We start from the raw sequence: 23,454 nt of genomic DNA, 5'->3' as shown, positions 1-23,454 counted from the left end.
CTGTTTGCCTCAGTTTCCTCATCTGTAAAATGATCTGGAGAAGGAAATGGCAAACCACTCCAATACCTTTGCCAAAAAAAACTCCAAATGATGTCATGGAGAATTGGACACAAAACAACCGAATGCTACCAACAACAGTCATTGTTCCCAGAGGGCAGCCCTGGGAGCTGTGTGTGAAGAGTTCCAGAGGGGCCAATCCAGGCTTGATAGAAAGGAAGAACTGCTTACAGTTGAGCTGTCTAAAATTGATGTGGGCTGTTTGGGGAGATGATGGATCCCCCCTCATTGAAGGCTAAGTTTAGGTGGAGCTTGTTTAAGGAAGCGGGAGAGTTCTTCTTTCAGGTACTGTTTGGGATAGATGACTTCTGAGGTCCCTTCCAGTTCTGAGATTCTGTGAGAAGGAATGACAGATAAAAAGCGACACTTGTCACCTGCCACAGAGAGCACTCTAGGTGTCTATGGAAGTCCCCTGAAATGTCCTCATTACACGTCTCAGTTCTGATTTCCTTTTAGCATTGCTTTCGTTGAAGATGTCTTCTTTTCCCCTTTATTATGGCCAGTCAGTGCATTACCTAGAGAGGGGAAAGTTCTCTCCTGGTTAGAATCAGCAGTAGCACACACAGCAGCCTTGTCTTAGAACTTCCTGCAGAAGCAGAAACACTGACCGTGGAGGGGATTTATCCTGCTGCTCATAAGCAAGGCAGAAGCCAGCAGAGGGCAGCAGATGTCTCATTGGATACCAAACTCTGCCTGTTCCCCATTGCTGATAGGGGGAAGTTAGGCAGGTGTGAATGGGGGGAAACTGAGCCAAAGGAAACCCTCAGATCAACAGAGCATCATTGATCTTAGAAGTTGGCCTCGTTTTGCTAAGAAGAAGATGATCCCTTCTAGATGTTAAGTGAGTTGCCCAAAGTCACACAGGTGGACAGGTTTTTTTTCTCTGGCTCGAAATTCAGCTGTTTTGCCACTACACCTTGCTGCCTCCACAGTGAGCTATTTGTGGATTAAGAGTGAGAATGGGGGTGTATGCCTGAAGGGAAGGGGAATGCAAGGTATTGGAGTGAATGCCTTGGGGGATAACCAGGTCCAGCCTAGAAGTATTCGGGTTGAACAAACATAAAAGTCAGAGTGAAATCCAAAAACAAAGATGAAGCCTTTGTCCAAAACTCTGAAACTAAATGAAGAATATGGTCAGAGAAAGCTTGTTACAGGAATTCTCCATCAGGATTTGTGGACTCCTTCTCTCAGGGGAGGGTACCTTAAAAAGATATCTTTAAAGACTGATACTCAGGAACCTGACTTCTGACATTGTAGAGTCCTGGGAAGGACTCCACCCTCATTTCCCTCTACCTTCCCACCCCACATAGTCCCTCTGGGCAGAGATTTTAGCTCTGGGATGTAGGAACTCATCTTTTCAAACATATTTTGATATGATTTGATTGATATGATTTCAATATCATTAATTTCCTTAGTAATCCTATGCATTTATTTTATTTATTTAAAAGTATTCTGAGAAGGAAGCTGTAGGTGTCACCTGATTGCCAACAGGGTCCATTACACACACACACAGATAAAGAATCTCTTCTGGGGGATTCAGAAACGAGCAGTCACCAGTTCTTTAGTGATCACTAATGAATTTTAAACTATGTCCCAAAAAGATGAGACTCTACTCCTTTTTAGAGAACAGAATTCCATAGTCAGTTCAGTGACTCATTCTAATGTTTGACCAGCCTTGGAGAAAGTCGTCTTTACCTCTCATCTCAATCCCTTACCATGTAGTACCGTGTTTCCCCGATAATAAGACCTATCCCGAAAATAAGCCCTCCCCTTACTGTGTAAGATTCCTCTAAAATAAGCCCTCCCCCGAAAATAAGCCCTATTGAGATTGCTACTGTAGTGAAGGTGATCCCCTGCGCTACACGCTACATTACGGTACCCTCTGTATGCACCGTCCACCCCCCCCCCCGTGAAACGCACGCCGCGCTCCGAGCTGCATCCAATCAGAGCTGCAGCAGTGAGCGCGTCATCCTGTTCTTCCCCAGTGATTTGCTTATTGACTAAAGGTACATTTTTTTGTTCACATTTACCTGTTTATTAAAATTGCTGTCAATGTTCATTAAAATAAGCCCTCCCCTGAAAATAAGCCCTCTGGTGTTTTTCTGTCCAAAAAAATTAATAAGACAGTGTCTTATTATCAGGGAAACACGGGTATTTTTATAGCTCCTTGTTCAGTTTTCAGAATTGTGATCGATGGACAATGTCCTTTGTATCAAATGAGATGCTCACCACATAGTAGGCTCTTTAGAAATGCTTGTTCTCTTCCTCTTCTCCTCCCTTCATATGCTTTAAAAACTATTTTTGGTAAATGTAATTTTACAAATTTCATTTTAGACCTAATCAAGTTATAGCGAATGTTTTAATTCAATCGTCTTTGTGTCCTCCTGAAGCATCTTCCAAGCTTCTCCTGTGTTAATTTCATTTAATGATACATGTGCAAGTCCAACTTCATATTTATCCGACTTGTTTTCCCCTAGTAAGTACACTAAAATGTGCTTTTATCATCTAAACTTCATTTTCATAAGAAATGGATCTATCCATCCAACTTCCTCAAATAGAGATACCAAATGATGTTTTTTTGAGAAGTTGTACTTGGCCTGAAAAGTTAGAAATGTATCTTTGGAGACCTTAATAAGGTCTGAAGCAGTGATTTCATTGGTGTAAGAAGCTCTCAGGTGAGGAAACTGCCTCTTCTAACGCAGGCTCACACCTTCTCTGACTTCTCAGAGAGTTGCCTTAGACTAGAGCACTGAGAAGTTAAGGGATTTGCCTGAGGTCACACAGTTAGCATATATCAAAGGGTCAAGTACTGAACCCAAGTCTCCCTGGCTTCAAGGCTAGCTCTCTGTCTGCTACCCCACGTTGCCTCTGCAGTTGTCCTTACTAGTAACTTGTAATGTTACTGTATGAGGTGGATAGTGCAAGAGTGGTTATCCCCATTTTATAGATGGAGAAACTGAGAGCCTTAGAAACGAAGGGAATAGGGGCAGCCAGGTAGCACAGCAAGTAAGAGCACCGGCTCCAGTGTTGAGAAGACCTGGAGATCAAACCCCGGGCTCAGACACTTAGCACCCACCCAGAAACACCTGGCCGTGTAACCTTGAGCAAGTTACTTAACCCCAATTGCTTAGGGGCGGCCAGGTGGCTCAGCGAGTAAGAGCACTGGCTCCAGTGTTGGGACGACCTGGAGATCAAATCCCGGGCTCAGACACTCAGCACCACACCCAGAAATAACTGGCCGTGTAACCTTGAGCAAGTTACTTAACCCCAATTGCTTAAAAAAAAAAAAAAAAAGAAAGAAATGAAGGGAATATTGCTTAGCAACACTCAGCTATTTGCCAACACTATGATTAGAACCCAGAGCTGCTGACTTCTAGTCCAAGCAAAAACTAAGCAGTAGCTGCCCCCTGAGACGTTACATTCTAACAAATAGATGGTGTTAACTTGGCTTGCTTCTAAGTGTTGAGTGCGCATCTCATTCATTCATTCTAGATTCTTAGTGTCTTTGGTGTAGAAGTGAAGCCCATTGTGAGTGGCTGCTTCTCAGTCCTCTGTCCGCTGGTCATTTGTATTGATAGTTCACAGATTCCGACCAAGCGGTCCCCAACTTTACCCTTGGTTTTCTTCTAGTCCTTGTGATTTTTCTGCACTTAATTGGTCACTTAACCTAGAGGATCCTGTGTACTTGTCACTTTCATAATACTTCTAGTAACTAGCTTATTGCCCCAATTCCGGTATCTTCACAGACTCCCATACTTGGAAGGGATCTAGTCCTAGATAAGAATCCCTTCTACAATAGACCCACTAAGTGATCATCTTGGCCTTTAGCTGAAGACTCTAGAAAAGGGGAACCCATTATATCCCAAGATAGTGCATTCTACTTTGGGGTAGCTCTGTGAAATTTATATTATTACAAGTTTAAATCTGTCTCTTGGCAGCTTACGGTGCCTACTACCAATTCTGTCCTCTGAGGCTATGCGGAAAACGTTTCATCCCTCTTGAACATGACATTCCTTTAAATAATTAGTCATCACCCTTTAAGGTCCCCACTCCAGTCTTCTTTTCTGCAGGCTAAACATCCCAGGTTACCTCAGCCAAACTTGATGTGGCTTGATTACCAGCCCCTCTAGCATCCTGGATGCCTTTTCATGGGCATTTTCCAGCTTGTTCATGTTTTTTGTCATCCCAAACTAAATGCAATATTCCAGTTGTGGCTTAACTTCAGAAGATTTTATAAAATTTCTACCTCCCTTATTCTAGACACTGTGCGTCTCTTAATTCAGCTGAGGAGCACAGTCGTTTTTTTTGACATGGACATTACTAGCTGATGTTGAACTTGTATTCCAGTAGGGCATCCCAGGTATTTTGCATAGAAATTATTGTCTAGCCATGTCTCCTTCATCCTATAATGTAGTTTTGAACTGAAGGTGCTGGATTTGGAATAAGAAGAGCTTGCTTCAGATCTCAATTCTGCCTCCCTATTTAGTTGAGGCTTTGTGCAAGCTAATTAGCCTGAACTTCTCTTGGCCTCATTTTCTTCATCTATGAAATAGGCTTTAGATTAGATTAGATTTGGTTAGATTATCAGGTTAGATGATAAGCTCCTTGAGTGCAAGGACTGTCTTCTGCCACTTTTTGTTTCCCTAGCACTTAGCATAGTGACTGACACAGTTTGAGACTTCATAAATGGTTCATTGATTGATTGACCAATTGGCAGTAATGCCTACACCTTACAGTGTTATATTGAAGAAATATTTTATGAACCAGGGAGTGTGCTTCTTAGATGTCAGTAGTAGTTATTGTGGTTCTAACATTCCTTGACTAAAGAAAGCCCTATGCTGTTGTCATAATAATATAAAATGAAGGTGAATTAATTGAAGGTTCTAAGACTAATTGAAGGTCAGTGGAATGTACCTCTGGCAGGTAATAATGTAGTCAGGCTTTGCATAGGGCTGGTCACTATGAGGACCAGCCTAGCTGAATATAGAGAAGAACAGAAGCCTTGTTGTGATCATTTTCAGCCACAGCAACTTACAGAGACAGAGAAATGCCAGGGAGGTGTTTTGGAGTACCTATCATGACAAAATAACTCATTCTTAAAGTCTGTAATTATTGCTTATTTATATATCATGGGTGGGTGAAAAAAAAGTTCACTTGTTAAGTAGAATAGGAAGAAAAAAAAGGGTGGTAAAGAGGAGAGCCCTGGCTTTAGAGTCAGGAGACCTGGGTTCACACCCCAACTTTGCAGAGCCTCAGTTCCTCATCTGCACGATGAGGGAGTCTTCTCTTCTGTTGGCTTAATCTCTGATCTTATTAGTCTTCAAACTTTTTTTCTTTTTTCTCCAGTTTTCAGTTAGGTTGATTTTATAGCCTTTGGGAGCAGAATATTTTTCAAGTTGTAACAAGTGTTTTCCATGCATTTTTTTTAAGACCCGTCTTCTCATTTCTAGGTGTGCCGAAGACTCAATGGAGTCCGATTTACCAGCTGCAAGAGTGCCAAGGACAGAACAGCCATGTCAGTGACCCTAGAGCAATGTCTGATCCTGCAGCATGAACATGGAATGGCTCCCCAGGTCTTTACCCAGGCCCTGGACTGCATGAGGAGGTTAGTCTCAGAATTGCTCTCTGATCCTTTACTCCTACTTCAGGATCCGTGTAAACTGCAGATAAGTGGCGGTCTTTTTCTAAGCCCATTTTTAGAATGCTTTTTAGAAAAGGAAATAGTATTCTGGGGGTTTTGCTTTTTAAAAATAAGAACTTTTTTTGGTGCAGGTTTTCTAAATAACCTCAGAAAATACGAGTTCTTTTAACTTCAACTGATCATCACACACTACTTTTCCCAAATAAAATATACTTCTCTCTAGAGCAGAGGTATTAATTAATCAGTAAATATTTATTAAGCACCTACCATGTTCCAAGCAGTGTGCTAATCACTGCTCTCTCCATCTCCCCAGATGAGTGTTGGCTAAAACAGATTAAAATTAAATTGGAGAATATTTAATAAAATATATATATAAATCCTATAGAATATAGGTAGTGTTAATATGTGGTTTCTAAGTTAATGAGAGACTTGTAGGAATCGTTATATACAGTGTGTATACATATACACATATACACACACATATAATGAATATATACCTATATTATGTATTATATAATAATGAATCCTTATGTATTTGAGGTTGACATAACTGCCGTAGAGGATGGTATAGTGGAAAGGGTCCTGGATTTGTACTTGGGCTCTCCCAGTTACTTCCTTTATCTGATGCATGACCTTGAATGAATCATTTGGCTTCAGTTTCCTCATCTGTAAAATGAGGGAGTTGGACTATTCTAACAGTATTTCCAGCTCTATGAAATGAGACACTTCACATTAGCAAGACTGGACAGAGATATCCTGTTGTCTAGCCCCAAAGTAATAAAGTCCTTATAATATCTCAGCTTTCAAGTTTTTACTCTAATCAGTAAGATGAAAACAGAAGGCTGGTTAGACAAGGACCTTAAATGCTCCTTGCCAGGGTGACGTTCCTGACCAGCTTCCCCCTTGGAAAGGGGGGTGACGTGTGGGGTTCCCTTGGCTGCCCTGCTCTAACACAGCAGCGGCTTTGGCATCAGGAGGTTTCCTCAGAGGGCGCCTTGACTCCTCTTGGTGGGATCTGGCAATCTTATGAAGGCTCCACATCTGCAGATTGCATTGGTCTGCTATGCTTCCCCCTTAGCAGCTCGACACAGTTTGCTTTTATAAGCAAAGTGTCAGAATGAATGTTTCCTAACAGCAATCCAACTCCATCACAACCTGTCAGTGTGCTGTTGTCACATCAACTTAACAACGTCCTGTATTCTGAAGCAGCAGATGTGTTTGCAGAATGAAATACTGTATTTTACTCCAGTCTGTTTGCTGTTGTTCAATGCCTTGTTTCAAGCACTGCTGGAAGGCTCCTTATTTCACATACCAAAAGAAAGGATAAGAAATGCAGTTTTTAGTCTTTCTATTCAATGTAGTTCAACAATGCTGTTGAGTCCTGTTTCCAACATTCACTCCTATTGAATGTACTGTATTGTTTGTCTTCTCACCAAATTCTCTGAAGTGTCCAATTCTCTTATCCTTTCTGTATGTTTCTGCTATTTGACCCTTTCACAATATTCAGATGCATAAAAAGATGTATGAGCTGCTGCCACTCCATAATAGGCCCTTTTCTTCTTACGCTGCTCTTAGGATGAATGGGAATAAAACTCATGTCAGTCTTCCTTTGTTCCCCCCACCCCTGTGTCCTTTTCTCTTCTCTCTCCCTCCCTCTCCCTCTCTCTTTCCCTCTCTTTCTCTCTCTTCCCTCTCCCCCCTCTCTCCCTCACCTCCTCTCTCTCCCCCTCTTTCTCTTTTCCCCTCTCTCCTCTCTCTCTCCCTCCCTTCTTCCCTCCCTCCCTCCTCTCTCCTCTCTCTCTTTCTCTTCCTTCTCTCTCTTCTTCTTTTCCTTCCTTCCCCTCTCCATTTCTCCCTCTCTCTTTCCCTCTTGCTCTCTCTCCCTCCCTTCCTCCCTCCCTCCTCTCTCTGTCTCTCTTTCTCTTCCCCCTTCTTCTTTCCCTTCCTTTCTCTCTCTTTCCCTTTCCCCCTCTCTCCCTCCCTTCTCCTTTCTCCTCACTCTCACTTTTTCTCCTTCCCTCCTTCTTTCTCTCTCTTACCCTCCCCTTTCACTCTTTATTTCTCTTCCCTCCTCTATTTCCTGTAAGAATTGTAACCCTAGCATTAATCAAGGGTAAGGCACCTGGAGGGAAAAGTTTAGAGAAAGTATGAATATCATACAAGCCCAAGTTTATTTCCACAGTTCTGCTACCCCAAATCCAAGATACCTGAAATTACAGTGGTATGGTTAACAAAAGAATGGCCCGTGCACATACGCATGGCAATATTTCAATGGCGGATACCTCTAAACACACAAACCCCCTTCCCTCTGGCCTTTAGAAAACAACTCAGTGTAATTCCCATCTTGGGAATGGGCCCTTAGAAAGTTGCCTCTGTCTTCATAAAATGTGTGCATGACCCTACCTGGAGTTTGGCCTATTTTCCGGATGTTCCAGGTTCAGTCATAAGACTGAGGAAGAAACACAAATTCACAATAAAAGACATTTGAATTAGCACGAAGCCTTCCACACCTTTCCCCAGCACTAGGCAGTTTTGACAAGAACCGACCACTATACCGTCTTCATTTTAGACACTATAGAATCACGACTGTAGGTACTGTAGACTGTACGTCTCTAGCCAGAATGTAAGTTCTGTGAATATCTATTCTTTTGATCAGCTCCTAGACCAGATTGCTTACTTAGAATTTCATCCCCATTTAGTTAACTAGGATGATGACAAGAGCTTGATTGACTTGTCCGTACATGGAGTGCAAGCACTCTTGCTATTAATCTTTTAATTATTATCAATATTAGATATTAATCTAAAGAAGGAGCTGAGGCCTGATCAGCCAGGAGTGCCATGGAAGATGGCTGCTGTGGTGGCCAAGGCTTTTAGCTGCATCCAGCTTTTTAGAGTCCTCCCTGATTGGGAGAACGTGTCTGTGGCATGAAGGAACGTGAGTGAGACTGCACACTGCATCTTTTAAGGAAAAATTGGATCCTTGCACTCATTATCTCAGCTCGTAATTTTTTATTTATTTTAGACAATGAGGGAACTACAAAAGAAAAGGGGGGATGTTTGTGCGATTCTGTTTTAATGCCTTGTTGGGATAATCATTGACTTTGGGCAATAGACCAAGCTTTGAGTGAATTACATTATTGATAGAACAATCAGTAAGTCAGATTTATTGGAATCCTGAAGGAGTTCCATTAAAATGCCCATTCAGATCAGCTGCCAACAAGAAGCTGTTTTCAGTGGTGCAGTGCGAAAAACGCCTCATTTGGGAGCAGATGTGAACATAGTTCCACATACTGCTCTGTGCCCCTTGGATGAATGAGAGAGAGGCACTGTTGTGGGTAATTTTTTTGCCACATACCAACATGCACACATTCATGCACACACAATACACTTTGTCTCATGATAAATTTCTTAAGACTTAAAGATTTTTAGAGTATAATAGTAAAGTTTCACTTTATCCTCAACATGTTAAATTGGAGGGTTTTCTTTAAAAAAAAAAAAAAAAACGAAGCCTATAATCACATCTTGGCATCCAGTCCTATTAGTTATGGCATCTTTTGCTAGTACTTAACACTTCAGGGTTAGAGGATTAAGTCACTTATGGTGATGATTTCAGTTCCTGTATTCAAATCCGTGTGGTAGGAATTCTTGTTATAAAAGGGTCATTATAGAGAAGACTCCTGTTCAGATAGGAATTTCACCTCTGAGGTCCCTTCCCACTCTGAAATTCTATAAATATTCTACTCTGCTCCTTAAAATCACACAGATGTGTCAGCTAAGTCAGGCATGAGGGGTGAGAAGGTGAGGGGATGCCATGGTGATGAGTCTGTCTGTAGCTTCATGGCTTCAGAAGTGGCAGAGCAGGGCCACTTCAGCTTTTTTCCACTCATCATCCCTTCAGCACTTCTTAAACTGTGGATCACGACCCCTTTTATGAGATCTCGACCCACAGTTTAAGAACACTAGGCTAGAAGTGAAGAGAGTCAAGAAGTAAAAACTTTCCAGCCTGTATCAATTAGCAGGCTCGTTTTAGTTTATATCACAAATTTGATAAAATTTTGAGACCATGTGTTGTATATATGTGTATTTGTATATTATGTTTTTATACATTTTATAATATTGCATATATGTATACATACATACAAACATAGATTCTTTGAATTTATCTCTTGCATCTTGCAGGAGCTCCAGGATGGAGAAAAGAAAAAACAAGTCTCCTTAATGAATTAAAGTTTCATGCATAGACCCCTAACAATTAGAGTGATTCAAAATAGAAATTGCCTCAGGAGGTAATGATTTCTCTATCATTGATGGTTGTAAGTGCTGGTAGATGGTCAGTCATCAGGAATATTTTAAAGGCTATAAATACTCAAGGGATAGGTATTATTTAAAGATATAGATATTTAAAAGATATAGACATATCACATATATCCTTAGACCTCCACAGTCTCTCTCAATTCTGAGTCCGAGATCCTCCTTTCTACAATATACCCTAGCTGAGAGGTGTCAGACATACAGCCCACAGCCCAGGTGTTCCTGGGATCATATTAAAATGTAATTAGGAAATATTTAACAAAATAAATAAATAAAAATAGAGTAAAATAAAGATAACATTACATTGTAAAACTAAATCAGTGTAGAGTCTGCAGGGAAGGAGCCTTATATATGGATTTTTTTCTTAAATTTTTTAGCATTTTTATTTAAAGTTTTGAGTTTCAAATTCTATTCCTCCTGTTCTCCCCTGAGACAGTGAGCGATGAGCTATAGTTATCCATGTGCAATTATGTAAAACATGTTAGTCATTTTGTATAAGAACACTCGAATAAAAGGAAAAATGAAAGAAAGTGAAAAATAGCATATTTTAGTTTGTATTCAAACAATAGACATCACTACCCCAAAGGCCCGTGATGGAATTAAAAAGCGAAACTAGGTAAAAGCTGAAACCAATGAAGCTTTCACAAATGTCTCTAGGAGTAATATGGGATAAGGCATTGGAAGGATGAAGGTCTTAAAGCAGAGCAACTGAATCAGAATTGTCCTTTGTTTCCAGAGCTAGAGGCTGTAGTATCCAGGTAACCTCTAGGCTGCTCCAGGATAATGGGGAGGAAGGTGCCTTTCTCTTCCTAAACACTGGGTTGTGCTGTTTAATGAGGAAGGGGAATGTCCAAGAAAAAGCTAGCCTGTTGTAAATTTAGGGCTGGTTTTGAAAAAAGACAATTGAGGCCTCCTGTAGTCATCACCAAACATGGAAATGCACAGTAGCTGTCTAAGTGACATTCTGGGGCCACGGCCACCACCTAGTAGTAGACTTCCGAGGTAAATTCAAGCAGGGCTCTAAGTAACCAGGAGAATAAAAGTTATATGGTGACAGTGGGAAGGAGCTTTGCTGAGGCTCATTCTGCCTTTTTGTTTTCCCACCACAAAGGGGTACTCCCTGTCCCCTTTCTGTTCTGCCCCGGTAGGGCATTGGAGCCTCCTGAAAGCCCATACAATTGACCTAGGATTGTATCCAGACCTAGGGTTGTCTCAGATGCCATGAAATAGGCCTCTGTAGCACCAATGCAATATTCACAGCACTCACAGTCGCTATAAATATACTCACATGGTGTTTAATCACAAAATATCGCAGACTCTCCATATGGAAGACAGAAGCAAAACATTTATTTGGACACCAGAAAACTGAATCCCCAAACCAGTAAGCCGATTCTATCATAGTAGCAAAGAAATTAATAAGCTACAACAGCACAGAGAGCCACAGCATCCCTTAGCCTTCCCACAAACCAACATTTACTCTTAAGCCTGACTGCCTGCTTGCCTGCTGTCTTCTCTCCTCCCACCAGCTATTCCGACTCCTAGTTTCCTGTGGACTGTGCTTCCCTTCAGTAAACTCCTCCCACCACAGGCTCCATGGGATTACATTCAGCCTATTAGAGGGCAGAGTTTATTTTCAAAGCAGAAAATGTCTTCAAATTGCCTTAGGCTTGTTAAGGGGCAGGTACGGCCTCTTCTTCAGATTGGCTCGGGTTCTGGCAGGGTTACCCAAATCATTTCTCAGGTCTTTGGGCCAAGGGCTCAAGATGCCTCAGATATGGTTTGAAATGCCCAGAAATGTTTCTGCTCTAAACTTGTGAGCATCTTGGATCAACAACAATCAGACTTGGATCATCAAGTCGCCTTGGCCTCTTTAGTGTGCTCTGGTCTTTTAGAATTATTTCTATATTTGAGACAATTGCAGCAGAAGCTACAGAAGGTGATTCACAAATGGGGCTCCAGACACACCTAGCCGCAGATGGTGGCTTGTTCAGTGTTCCAAAGAGACAATGATTCAGATTGAAGTTCTCAGAATTTGAGTCTGTTGGAACCTCAGACCTAATATTCACCTTATGTGTGTGTCCTGGACTCCTGGGGCAGACACACAAAGCCTACTGACCCCTTCTCAGAATGAGATTTTTAAAGACATAAAATGCATAGGATCACAAAGGGAACCAAATAATAATCTAAAATAATTAAATTAAAAACCAAAATAATTGTCAAAATATTTTAAAAATAAATCCACAGACTCCTGGTTAAGAACCCTTTGGTCATGAACCCCCTTGGTCTTGAAATCCTTGAATGATTTTCACAGAATTGAAGTGTTAGAAGAGATGCCAGAGATGACCAAGTATGACCCATACGTGTTTCTTTCTGGAGAATGTCTAGAAGAACTTGGAACGTGGGAGTAGCCACTGCACATACCTTTACCCCTGTGCCCCGCCCCCGATGGTGACATCCATGTATTTGGTTTGAAGCTTGCAGCCCGTGAGGTAAATTAACTTTGCAGTTCAGTGTTAGCCGAGGCAGCGTTAGCCAATCAGACGCACCCCCCCATGCTGAAGCATATGTGAGAGGGTCAAATGCCGCAATGGTTATTCATGTTCAGTTGCTGTTCAGAGCTCCATTTTTGCAGCATGTGATAGCATGGCAGGACAGCATGGAATTTTGCTTGGCCAATTCAGAGACAGTGAACATGGAAAACCATTCTTATTCAACCTACATGTGTTTATTTTCAGTAGACTACAGTACTTTTTCTTATTTTTCTCTTTATTCTCTTTCTCTTTCCTATTTTTCTTGTAATTGTGCTGGTTTTGTTTTGGCCTTTTTTTTTTTTTTTAACACTTCCATCTTCCCTTTCTATTATGATTTCTTTGACGTTTTTCCATCTCACTTTTTGGTTCTCCTATATTTTATACATTCATTGCATGGTTTTTTCCCTCCCCTTCCTCTGTCTTTCTCTTCCTTTTTGTTTTCTCTTTCCCATTTTTCTTTTTTCCTTCTCCCGAATTCTCTCCTTTTCACAGCATTGGAACACGGGAGGTAGTTACCCAGAAGAACCTGAGTGGCTTGGTGCCCATCCGAGATTTCAGACTAGATCCCAGTCTTCTCTACTCCATCCCTTTATTAGCTCTGAGCCCCAATCTACTGATTGTGTGGCTGTTTCTGAGCATTGCATACTTGGTGGCCAAATTCCGTTGCAAATGAAGACCAGTTTAAAAAATAGTTATTAAGTTACAAAAGAAAAAAAAAGTGCTAGAATATGTATTACCACCTTATTACCTAGCTGGACAGAAGGAATGTGTCAAAGCGTTGTCTGCCAAGAAATATATTATGCCTTACAGTTTGACATTTCTATTGTACTGAACTGTAAATACCCTTCAAATTATTTTATCCGGAGGATCTGTATTGAACACTTAAAATTGATTATTCTGCTTTCAGTGCTTGTAACATTCTTACAGTGCCCGTGTTGCCTCGAAATGTAGCCAGCCTGAAGATCAGTTACGCTTACCAAATATTTCTCTTACCTTTAGATTTAAACGTATTTGTCATCTCTACGCTTCATGTCCCTTGTTTCATGTATTCCAGAAAAAGGAACTCTTGTCTGAAAAGAATTTGTATCTTTTGTATGTTCTTTAAGTGTATGCTAGCCTTTCCTTTCCTTTTGAAGAGGATTGATAAGAAAAAGATAAATAGATGGAGTTTATAACTTGTTTGTTTAGATGCCTATCTAATAGGACGTATAACTCTCTGCTTTCATTCAAAGCATAGTACCCAAGTCACAGTAGCAAACAGTTTGCAGAGCCGTCATGTTTTTCCTTGTTCGTGTCTAAATGTTTCTGACTTAGCTTATCACGGAGCTGTGATTATGATAGCATACCATGCTACAGCAAACACGTGAGAGCCTAGTGTTATTGCAGATGACTTGACTTCTTATTCTTTTTAACTGTTCTTAAGAATTCATCACATCGATTCCAGGAATTTGAGCGTATAGTAAGAAAAGACTTCTCAGGATATCTCTTTATCCCTGAAGTAGCAATCTTTCATTAAGCATTGCGTCTTTGATTCCATATTAAACTCAGAGGTCTTGTTTTCCCTTAGAGACCAAATATGATAATATTCAGAAATCCAGGAAAGTTTGTCTGTGACCAACAAATGCCAGCCACAGAAGTCCACTCTGGTTTGGTTTGGTTTTTAAGTTATCGTCCTTAGTTTTAACATATACAGTGTCCTTAAAGTTAAACTGCTTCTTACCTTACCTTTCATTTGTTTAGAAGATTTATTATAAATTTGTAATGAAAGGTACAGATAAACAAAACAATAAGAAGGGAAAACTGGGGAGAAAACTAAAGTCCTCAATCGAGAAAATATTCTCGTTTTTGTTAAACCCCCATCCCAGTGCTTTCTCTGCCCAGGACCAGTGAATTTGCAGAATTTCCTTACTAAGTCTGTGCAGGGTGTTACCTCAGGCTCTGCATGGCTTCCTTGGGTAATCAATCAAGAAACACTTACTAAGCATCCAAGAAATGACATTTCATCAAATTGACTCCTCACTGGTTTTGAACATTTGGAATGAATTGAGAAAAAAAATTTTTTTAAATTTAAGATTCTCAGAATTTGCTCAGGGGCTTCTCTGATTGGATATTGTGTCATGGTCTCAAATTTTTTATGGTTCATATAAACAGACAATCCTGAGGGGCAAGCCAGCAAACTCAAGGGCGGAAATTATGGAAAAAGTATCCCAGATGCATACCCGAGGGCTTCCACCTTCCTCTTTAATCCCTTCTGACCCTTTCTGTTCCCCACCCCCCAAATATTGCTAGAGCTATGTGTCTACAATCTTCTAATTAGAAGTTATTCAGGTTTTGCAAGATGGTATCACACATGCAATGCTTTGTGATCTTCCTTCAAGAATAAGTGAGATTTGAGTTCTAAGTATGGTCTACTCGTGAGGCTGGTCATATTGAAGCATGCTAAGCATATAACTTTTTTTTTATATCAAGATGATCAGTTGATTTCTTTGTTAATAGTAAATGGAGTAGAATGTGAGGAATGGACGAATCACGCCTCTTCCTTTGAATCTTAAATTTGAAGGAATGTAATTGAGCCTGTTTTCCAGCCACTAACTCAGCCGTTCTAGATAGAGCTTGTTGAACAAGCCCCACAAGAGCTGATTTCACATCATGATCCAGTCATCTTTACTATAAATAAATGCTTTCTTGTGGCTCACCTAGTCCCTGATGTTACAGCTGGTTGCCATTTTCCTAACTGCACTTTTAGTCCCGCAATTAATATAGATTGAGTACCTGCTGTGTGCAATAATTAAAGAATGCCATATGTATGAATGTATATGAATAAAAAAAGTATTCTGTATTTAAAGATGGCCCTATTGACAGTGGTATGTGCTGCATTGGACCTGCGTCATCAGTAGGCCTTAATGTCTGATTCATGAATACTGATGATATTTCAGTTGCACAGTTCCCCTCACCCTCAACTTTTCCCCCACCCCAGTTCCCCATTAATCTGTCCTCGAGCTCACTGGTACACCAGATGAGGCCAGTAAAGGTGGAGGCAGACACGGAGGTAGTTCGTCATGTTACCTTCCTAGAACCTGTACTTCTTTGTCTCCCTGATTTTTTTTGGCGTACTCTCATGGAACTGATCACCCATGTCTGCGTGTGTGTGTGATGGATGGGCTTTCATAGGGACTGGGTCACAAGAGTACGAAGCTTTTCATTTGAAACTCAGGATACATAACCCATATTTGAGGATACCATTTAAAATGTAACCCTATGATTGTAGATCTGGAAACTATCTCATGAGATTATATGTAATGCTCCTTCGTATACAAGTGTACAGGCAATGAAACGAAGAGTTGTATCCCTTTTCTTTGAATTACCCAATAAAGTAGCTGTTACATCCTTTGATGTTAGAAAATTCTTCCTAATATATATCCAAATGAGATAATGTACGTTAAGCACTCTGTAAACTTTAAGTCACTATATAAATGTCTTATTACTTATGGTCCTTATTATAGTAATGGAAATGGACTCAGAAACTAGAGAGAGAAAAGGATCATGGAAGAAAGCAGAAAGTTAATATTTTCACATCCTTTTTTTTTAATGCTGTCTTTAAAGTATATAATGTCAGGGATGAGAGTAAAGGCAGTATTTGGCATTCATGTTTATCTACTTCTCTATGCCTCAGGAAACCTAACAAGCTTCAGAGGTGAAATATTTTTCTCCAGTAGTGACATAAATTAGTTTTCTAGGCATTCGAGTTAAGTCGGAGCTTTATGTCCCTTGTTCTTGTCCAGATGGAGACATTTACTCTTAGTAGGAGTACCTTCTTTTCCCCCCAAAAGACTTTGAATTCATCCACTGGCACGTGACGCGTTGTTCTGAGCTATGTATCTGGATAAATCCTCAAGTGACAGGTTCATTTAACTTTCATACTCACTTTACAATCATTAGTTCTTGTGGCCAAATATCTTACTTAAAGTGAGTTGACTGGTTTCTCCTCTTGAAATGGACAGACTCAAAAAAAGACAACAAAAAAATAGTCTGTTTTATTGATATAAAGAAAATACTTTGAATTGGACGTGTTAAAATTGTTTGTGACTCCGTACATTCTAGGCCTTTGGGGGTGGGGGCGCTTGTATTGCCCCTTAAAAGTTCAATACCCTGGGTTAGCCCCCCCCCCCCAGCTACATTTTTCTGAAGGACAAAATTTCAACTACTATGATAAAAGACTACAGTAATTAGCAGACTCATGAATTATTCTTCAGTTCCAAAGGTTTTAAATACTACAATAATTTATTTGATCCCAACGTTATATGATAAGTTGACTATATATGATGGGACCTATGAAGTCCAAGCACATTTTATGGAATCACAGAATTACAGAAAAACAACAATAATAATAACAATTTATATAGTACTTTAAGGATTACGTATATTATCTCACTTGATCCCCACGACAGTAATTCAATGTAAGCGCTGTTCTTATCCTCATTTTACAGAATAGGAAGGGACCTTAGAATTCATCTAGTCCACCCCCAAACCAAACCATGAACCATATCTGTAATCCTTCCAGTAAGTGGTCATGTGGCCTTTATTTTAAATTTAAATTTAATTCAGGAAATTCCCTATTCATTATCGTAGCCCCATGTTTTTGGAAAGCACTGACTTACTGTTAGGAAATTCCTTCTAGCAGGGAGTCAAAATTTGCCTCTGTAATTTCTACCTATTGGCCCTACTTCTGTCCCCAGTGACAAAGAACAAGCTCACTCTTTCCACCTGGCGGTACATTACATATCTGAATATAATATTGTATCTACCTCCTTCCCCTTCCCTCCCCAAGTCCAGGCTAGATGGCCCTATTTCCTTTGACTTAACCACTTATGAGCATGGTTTAAAACCGCTACACCATCTATTTGCCCAATCCTTAGTCTCCCTTTAAGGCAGCTAGCTGACTCAGTGGATAGAGTGCTGGGGCCAGGCCTGGAGTCAGGAAGACTCATCTTCCTGAGTTCAAATATGGCCTCCGACATTTAGTAGTTGTGTGACCCTGGGCAAGTCACTTAACACCGTTTACCTCAGTTTCCTCATCTGTAAAATGAGCTAGAGGAGGGAATGGCAAACTACTTCAGTATCTTTGCCAAGAAAACCCCAAATGGGGTCACAAATAGTTGGACACGACTGAAAAACAACTTAACACAACAACAAATAGATACCCCTCCATTTATTAATATCCCTTTTAAAATATGTTAATCAGAACTGGACACATCATGCCAAATGTAATGAAAGATTTAGAGTGTTTATGGTATGGTAGCAAGTTCACTTGATCTGGAGTCATAAGATTTGGATTTACTGTCTGTTTCTGTGTGACCTTGGACAAGTCACTTTAGTTTATTTTTTTGGTAAAGTATAGGTTGTTGAATTAGATGGCTTTTGAGGTCCCTTCCAACTCTAAGTCTATTATCCAATGAAGTGGAACTTCAGAATCTCCCTTAGTCTTTTCTGTTCTTTAATAATATCAGAAATAGAATATTACTACACTCTAAAGCCACAGTTTTTTAATGTATTAAATTGTAATGAAATTATACTTTAGATTTTAATTGACATAAGAAAATATCTGGTTAACTTAACAAAAGAGAATTCCTGAGTTAGGAAAAATAGTTGGTGTCCTGGAGATAGAGGACATAATATTTAATATAAATCTTCTCCACTTACTATGTGACTTTGGGGGGAAGTCACTTAATCTGAACTCATATTTCCTATTTGTAAAATGTGGGGCTTAGACTGGATTATCTCCAAGGTCTCTTCTTTCTCTGAATCTGTAACCTTACTTGTTATTCTTTCCTGCTTGCTAATTTGACATCTAGCTCTGATCGGTGGCTTTTGAGATAGGTACGTGTTTGGAATGTTCGTGCCTACTAAAAGATAATTCCCGAAGATTAAAGAAGTCTAATCACAATATGTAATCAGGAGCGTTATGTTCAATAAAAGCATATTCTTGTCTCATTATGAATAAGAGCAAAAAATAAGCAACTGGTTCTAGATGATCTACGACCATGTTGTTTCAGACATTCAGCTATGATGAATTATTTTATATTGAGGGCTTTTGGCCCTTTTCAATTCAACAAATACCTGGTAAAAAGTGCAAGACACTGATAAGAAACAAGCATATCTTAGCTCTTTAAAATGATTAGTGATAAGCAGGTAGAAAATATTAAAAAGATTTCCTGACTTTTGAATAAAATAACTATGTTTTGCCAGAAATGTTTTGCATTCAGCTGTTTAATACTCAGTATAATAGGAATGATATTTATATTCTGAGCTTTTCCAGTTTACATTTTGAACTATTACCATAATCATTCTTTTAAAAAAAAAAAGACAAAAGAAAGGAAGAAAAGGCATAGTGACATTACAGAAAGATATTTACTTTGTTTAAAATCTTAGAAGATTCCTATTTTCTTGGTAACTACAAATTTTACATATCATCAAGGGCAATTTTGTAATGAATTTGATAAGTAGCTGATTTAATATCTAACTTAGGATAATGTGAAAACAAAGCTATGCTGTTCAAGAGGACAGTATGGTGGGCAATTATAACATTTGTATTTTAAACAGCTTTTACCTCTTCTTTCTATATATGTCTACACAGGGAAATTTCCCCAAGAATTCTTTGAATTCTCCCACTTTTCATAGTGAAGAATTGGTGGCCTGATAGATAGGACTCATCCTCAGCACTTGCCAAGCCATTATGTATTATTCCCTTGGTATCTATTGAAGAAGCAATGCTGGAGGAAAGCCCCAGGACCAAGTCTCTGGGAGGAACACGGCATGCCTCACTCTCCATGTTCTGCCCCCACCGACTGGCTTGGCGAATGTGCACCTCTGATGGCCACGTAGACACAACTGTGTGGTGCGTGGAAGCACTGGGATCACTTTGCGCTCCAAGGAGCTGTGTCACAGCCAAAAGAGCTGACATTGATAGTCACTTGCTTTTTTTTTTTTAAATTGTATCATTTTGGTGCACGTCAGATTCATTGAGGGAAAGTGTCATTTTCCATTATACGTAACCAACTAAGATAGTTATTCCTGAAGTAGAGGGCGCAATATCATTCTTTTGAGACTTTTATTCTAAGACAAACCATTCTAAAATCTAGCTTAGCAGAACAACTTCCAAGCTATTTCTTAGGAGACAGCAGAGCACCAAGTATTTTAGCCAATGAATCGTGAAATACATGAAACCATCTTTCTTTACAAAATGATCTGAACTTTCTTCCGCTTAGATGGAAAACCAGCACAGCGAAGCATGCTTCCATTTGTGTGCTTTGTGATTGTGTTGTTCAGATATTTAGTATTTAGCGTTGCAAGTGAGTCAAGCACCCATTTAAACTCATCAGTTCTTTTAATGCTATGAAAATAACCAATTCATTTCACCTTAGTTTAAGTCTCTCTTTTTTTCCTTTTTTACTGCTGTCATTTTTTGTGCTTGTTTTTTTTTTTTCCCTAGTGAGGGTTGTCGACGAGAAAATACAATGAAGAATGTTGGATGTCGCAAGTATGCATTTAATTCCCTGCAGCTGAAGGCTTTCCCAAGGCATTACAGGCCTCCAGAAGGGACTTATGGAAAAGTCGAAACATAAGCATTCGTGTGTCCTCTCCTTAGCTGTTGTACAACACATGTGGGTACGCTCTTGTTGGATTCATGACAACCAGAGCTTGTTTTTAACATTTCACCCTAGATTCTATCGAGCATGTTATCTTAGTGCATTGGAATCAATAGGAAAGAATGTTTTGGCACAGTAGTTGATGTCGTGATGACTGGCCCTTTAAGCAGCCTTTGATCCTGTGTGAGCTACACAAATACCATGAAATCATTCCCTGTATTCGACAACTAGGTATATCCAGGATGCTAATGGACTTTTTATAAATGGCTGCTTAGGTAGCTGTTTCACATAACAACCTTTTCTATTGAGTTGATTTAAGATTGAGTTTTTCATAATACCGTAGTTTAAAAAATTAGAAACTCAGTAAATAATAAAGTCATTGGAACGGAGGTAACCCGATACACATTGACAGATTCAGACAAAATCAATTTGTAACTTCAGGAAAACGAATTAGCCCTAACATCAACCTATGAAGCAAAAGGAAGTAAGTGACTGGGAGGATTTGGCCTTTGTGTGATGCTACCTGGAAAACATGAAGTCATTATGTCATTATGAGAGCTTTGCTAGGTTTCAAAAACACTGAAGATTTAGGTATTTCTTATGTGATTGCACTTTATTAGAAGATAACTGCCAACCATCCCACATAACTGAAATTACATAGTTTATTTCAACAGCTGTGTGCCTCGGCGAGTCATTTTTGTAATTAGCCTTGCAGATTAAAAACCACCTCCACCAACAGAACATATTAAATAGCTCTCTCTTCTCCTCTCATCCTTGTTCTCCTTAAGCATCTTGTTAATAATTTAGGATTCCACCTTCTAAAGCAAACACAAAGCTCCCCTTGGACTCAGCTGAAATTCTGTGCATCCACAACCCAAAAGAGGCATTTTCACATGACTGCCAGATCAGCATTCTGAAGGACATACTTTCAGTTTCATGAAGCAAATGTTGTCGGTATTTGAATGAAGGAAATCTAAATTTTTCCAGAGCTAACCAGGGGTTCGCTGATTCTTTCTCCTGTTTACATAATTTATTGCGCTTTTTTTTTGAGACATAACTATCACCATATTTCAGTCTTTGAAATGCCTTGTTATCCAGTTCGTGAGAATCCCTAATATGTTTTCCCCTTCTGCTTGTTCTGTTCTGTGAGGTGACCAGCAGCTGTTGAGCCAGTTGGGTCTATGTCCTTCCGGTCTTCCCTGACTTTTGTTCCCTCAGAGACTTGGGAATTGCAATTCATCATCTAATCATAGCAAAACATTCCAAAGCAGAAGACTTTACTTTTCCTCCTCCTTATTTCAAGGCATGTTGAAAGTTGGAAGCTAAAAACCTGATCATTTATTTTCTGTAAGGAAATAATGAATATGACATACTTTTCCCAGAGTTTTGGTTTTTGGGAATGCTCGTGTGTGTGTGTGCTTCATCAGTTCTGTTAATCATGGTTGTCTTGGAGGTGTTCTTTGGGTAAGTTGTTCTTAAAATTATCTTGAAACTTTTGGTCCATTCTTGCATTACCTAAACTTGGTGTGGGTAAATTGTTCCATGTCGCTTAAAAGGGTATTCAAATGTGCATGCACGTTTTCCTTGAGCCTTTTAATATAGCTAAAGAATAAAAACCATGAAAAGGTCACTGATGTGAAATTACCCATGTCTAAAATCTCCAGGAATTTCTTTTTAAAACATACGAGCGTGTTTTATATGTACTGCATACTTATTTACATGAATAAAGGCAATAGAATTATTCAACTATATGTATATATGTATGTGAACACAGATACAGACATATGCAGAATGATCGCTGGCGCAGTTGTTTGGCTTCTGCTAGCAGTGGGTAGTTTCAGGGTAGCTACCAGTATTGAAGAGGGGCCTTTGAATACCAGCTGTACTTCAGAAATACTTCTTAGGACTGCTGGTTTCAGCAGTGGTAAAGACGAAGAGAAATGGCTCTTGGTGTGTGTCTTTTCTGTGATTCCATGCCCACAGCAAGGCATGCAGTTGCAGTGAAATCTTTGTTGCCAGCTGCTCTCTTACCATTTACATGTTTAGCTACATTCAAATATCATCCATATTGTGTAATTTCAGCCTTTTCTTTTGTCTCATTCTTATATTCTGTTGCCAGGTTTTTGTTATATACTTCAATCATATATTTGCAATTAAGAAATCTTGTATGTATTATTTCAGAACTTTCTTGTATCTGAAAATGTTTAACATTTGAGTCCCTTATAGTGCTGTTTCACATAAATAAATTAGAACATGTGATTTTTGTACCTAGCTACCTTTTTGGAATAGTTTTCTTGAATTCTTCAGGCATGCTTGGAATTCACCAGTTGAAATGGTGGGACCTCAGCCTCAAAAGCTTGGTCATTGGAAATATTCAGGTTTCATTGTTCTGTGTGAAGAACATCCTTGCTCAGCTGGTTTTGGGGTTTTTTTTTTTTTTTGCACATATCACAGCATCACGTGCACGTTTACAGGTTGGCTAGTGATAATATTGAACAATAAAAATCAAGAGCTTGTCATTAAAATTTTTTTTAACTCTCTAGAGGAAACTTCCCATGAAGTACTTTTGAGTTGCACAAGGAAGGCTGTTTTATAGTGTCTTGTAAAATGGGAGTCCTGTCTGCTATTCTTTTTAAGTATACTTTTTTTTAAATGTCATGAAACATACTTGAGGGATAAAATTGTTGCCAGGTATGTTATGTGTGTGTTCTGTGAAAGCACCCACAGCACAGTTGCCTTTTGTTTCATTTATAAATGTAAAAATATTGTATAATATAACAGTTTGTCCCTACACAATTGTATTTGCCAAGCTTTGTGCATTGAAATATTTTTATTTATTTCTTTTGGGCAGTATTAATATATTATAAACCTATGGTTACTGTTTTATATATTCTTAGATCATTCAAACAATGTATCCTGTAAATGTGCTAGTCTTTAGAATGAAAAATATTAATAAAGAACTGACAGTACTAAATTGTGACTTTTTTCTTTAAATTCATTAGCATTGGCCTGGCATTCAAAAAGACATGATTTTCTAATCCTGGCTCTGCTACTAATGTGTATAACCCTGAGTAACTCATTCGACCCCTTTAGACCTCAGCTGTAAAAATTGAATTATGTTCAACTGGTTTTCATTAAGCTCCTGTTTGTGTGTGGAGCACAACCCTGGACCCCAAGGGAGATATCAAGATTGAACAAATAAGACATGATTCCTGTGCTGAAGGAGTTAGTCTAGTAGCAGAATTGAATAAGATGATCTCTCAGGCCC

At 39.3% G+C, this 23,454-nt stretch overlaps 1 protein-coding gene across 8 annotated transcripts in view; it reads left to right on the top strand.

Annotated features, from left to right (window-relative positions):
- The window catches only part of INPP4A (inositol polyphosphate-4-phosphatase type I A), a 196,215-nt gene extending 173,055 nt beyond the window's left edge, over window positions 1-23,160 (top strand). For 4 of the 8 annotated variants that reach the window (XM_069072968.1, XM_069072965.1, XM_069072967.1 and 1 more), the window contains 2 exons: window positions 5,508-5,662; window positions 20,030-23,160. In XM_069072968.1, coding sequence (XP_068929069.1) covers window positions 5,508-5,662; window positions 20,030-20,162 — 288 coding nt within the window. In that variant the 3' untranslated portion in view covers window positions 20,163-23,160. Of the gene's footprint in view, window positions 1-5,507; window positions 5,663-13,032; window positions 15,931-20,029 lie in introns of those variants that run through there. The other 4 variants (XM_069072963.1, XM_069072966.1, XM_069072961.1 and 1 more) reach the window with 1 other exon arrangement.
- The last annotated feature ends 294 nt before the right edge of the window (window positions 23,161-23,454 follow it).

Source organism: Petaurus breviceps, unplaced genomic scaffold, assembly GCF_028583685.1.
Source record: "Petaurus breviceps papuanus isolate PSGF00001 unplaced genomic scaffold, PetGlider_PUasm1.0 90849, whole genome shotgun sequence".
In the NCBI taxonomy this organism is placed as follows: domain Eukaryota; kingdom Metazoa; phylum Chordata; class Mammalia; order Diprotodontia; family Petauridae; genus Petaurus; species Petaurus breviceps.
The sequence above is the reverse complement of the archived record's forward strand: the minus strand, read 5'-3'. Positions and strand labels throughout refer to the sequence as shown.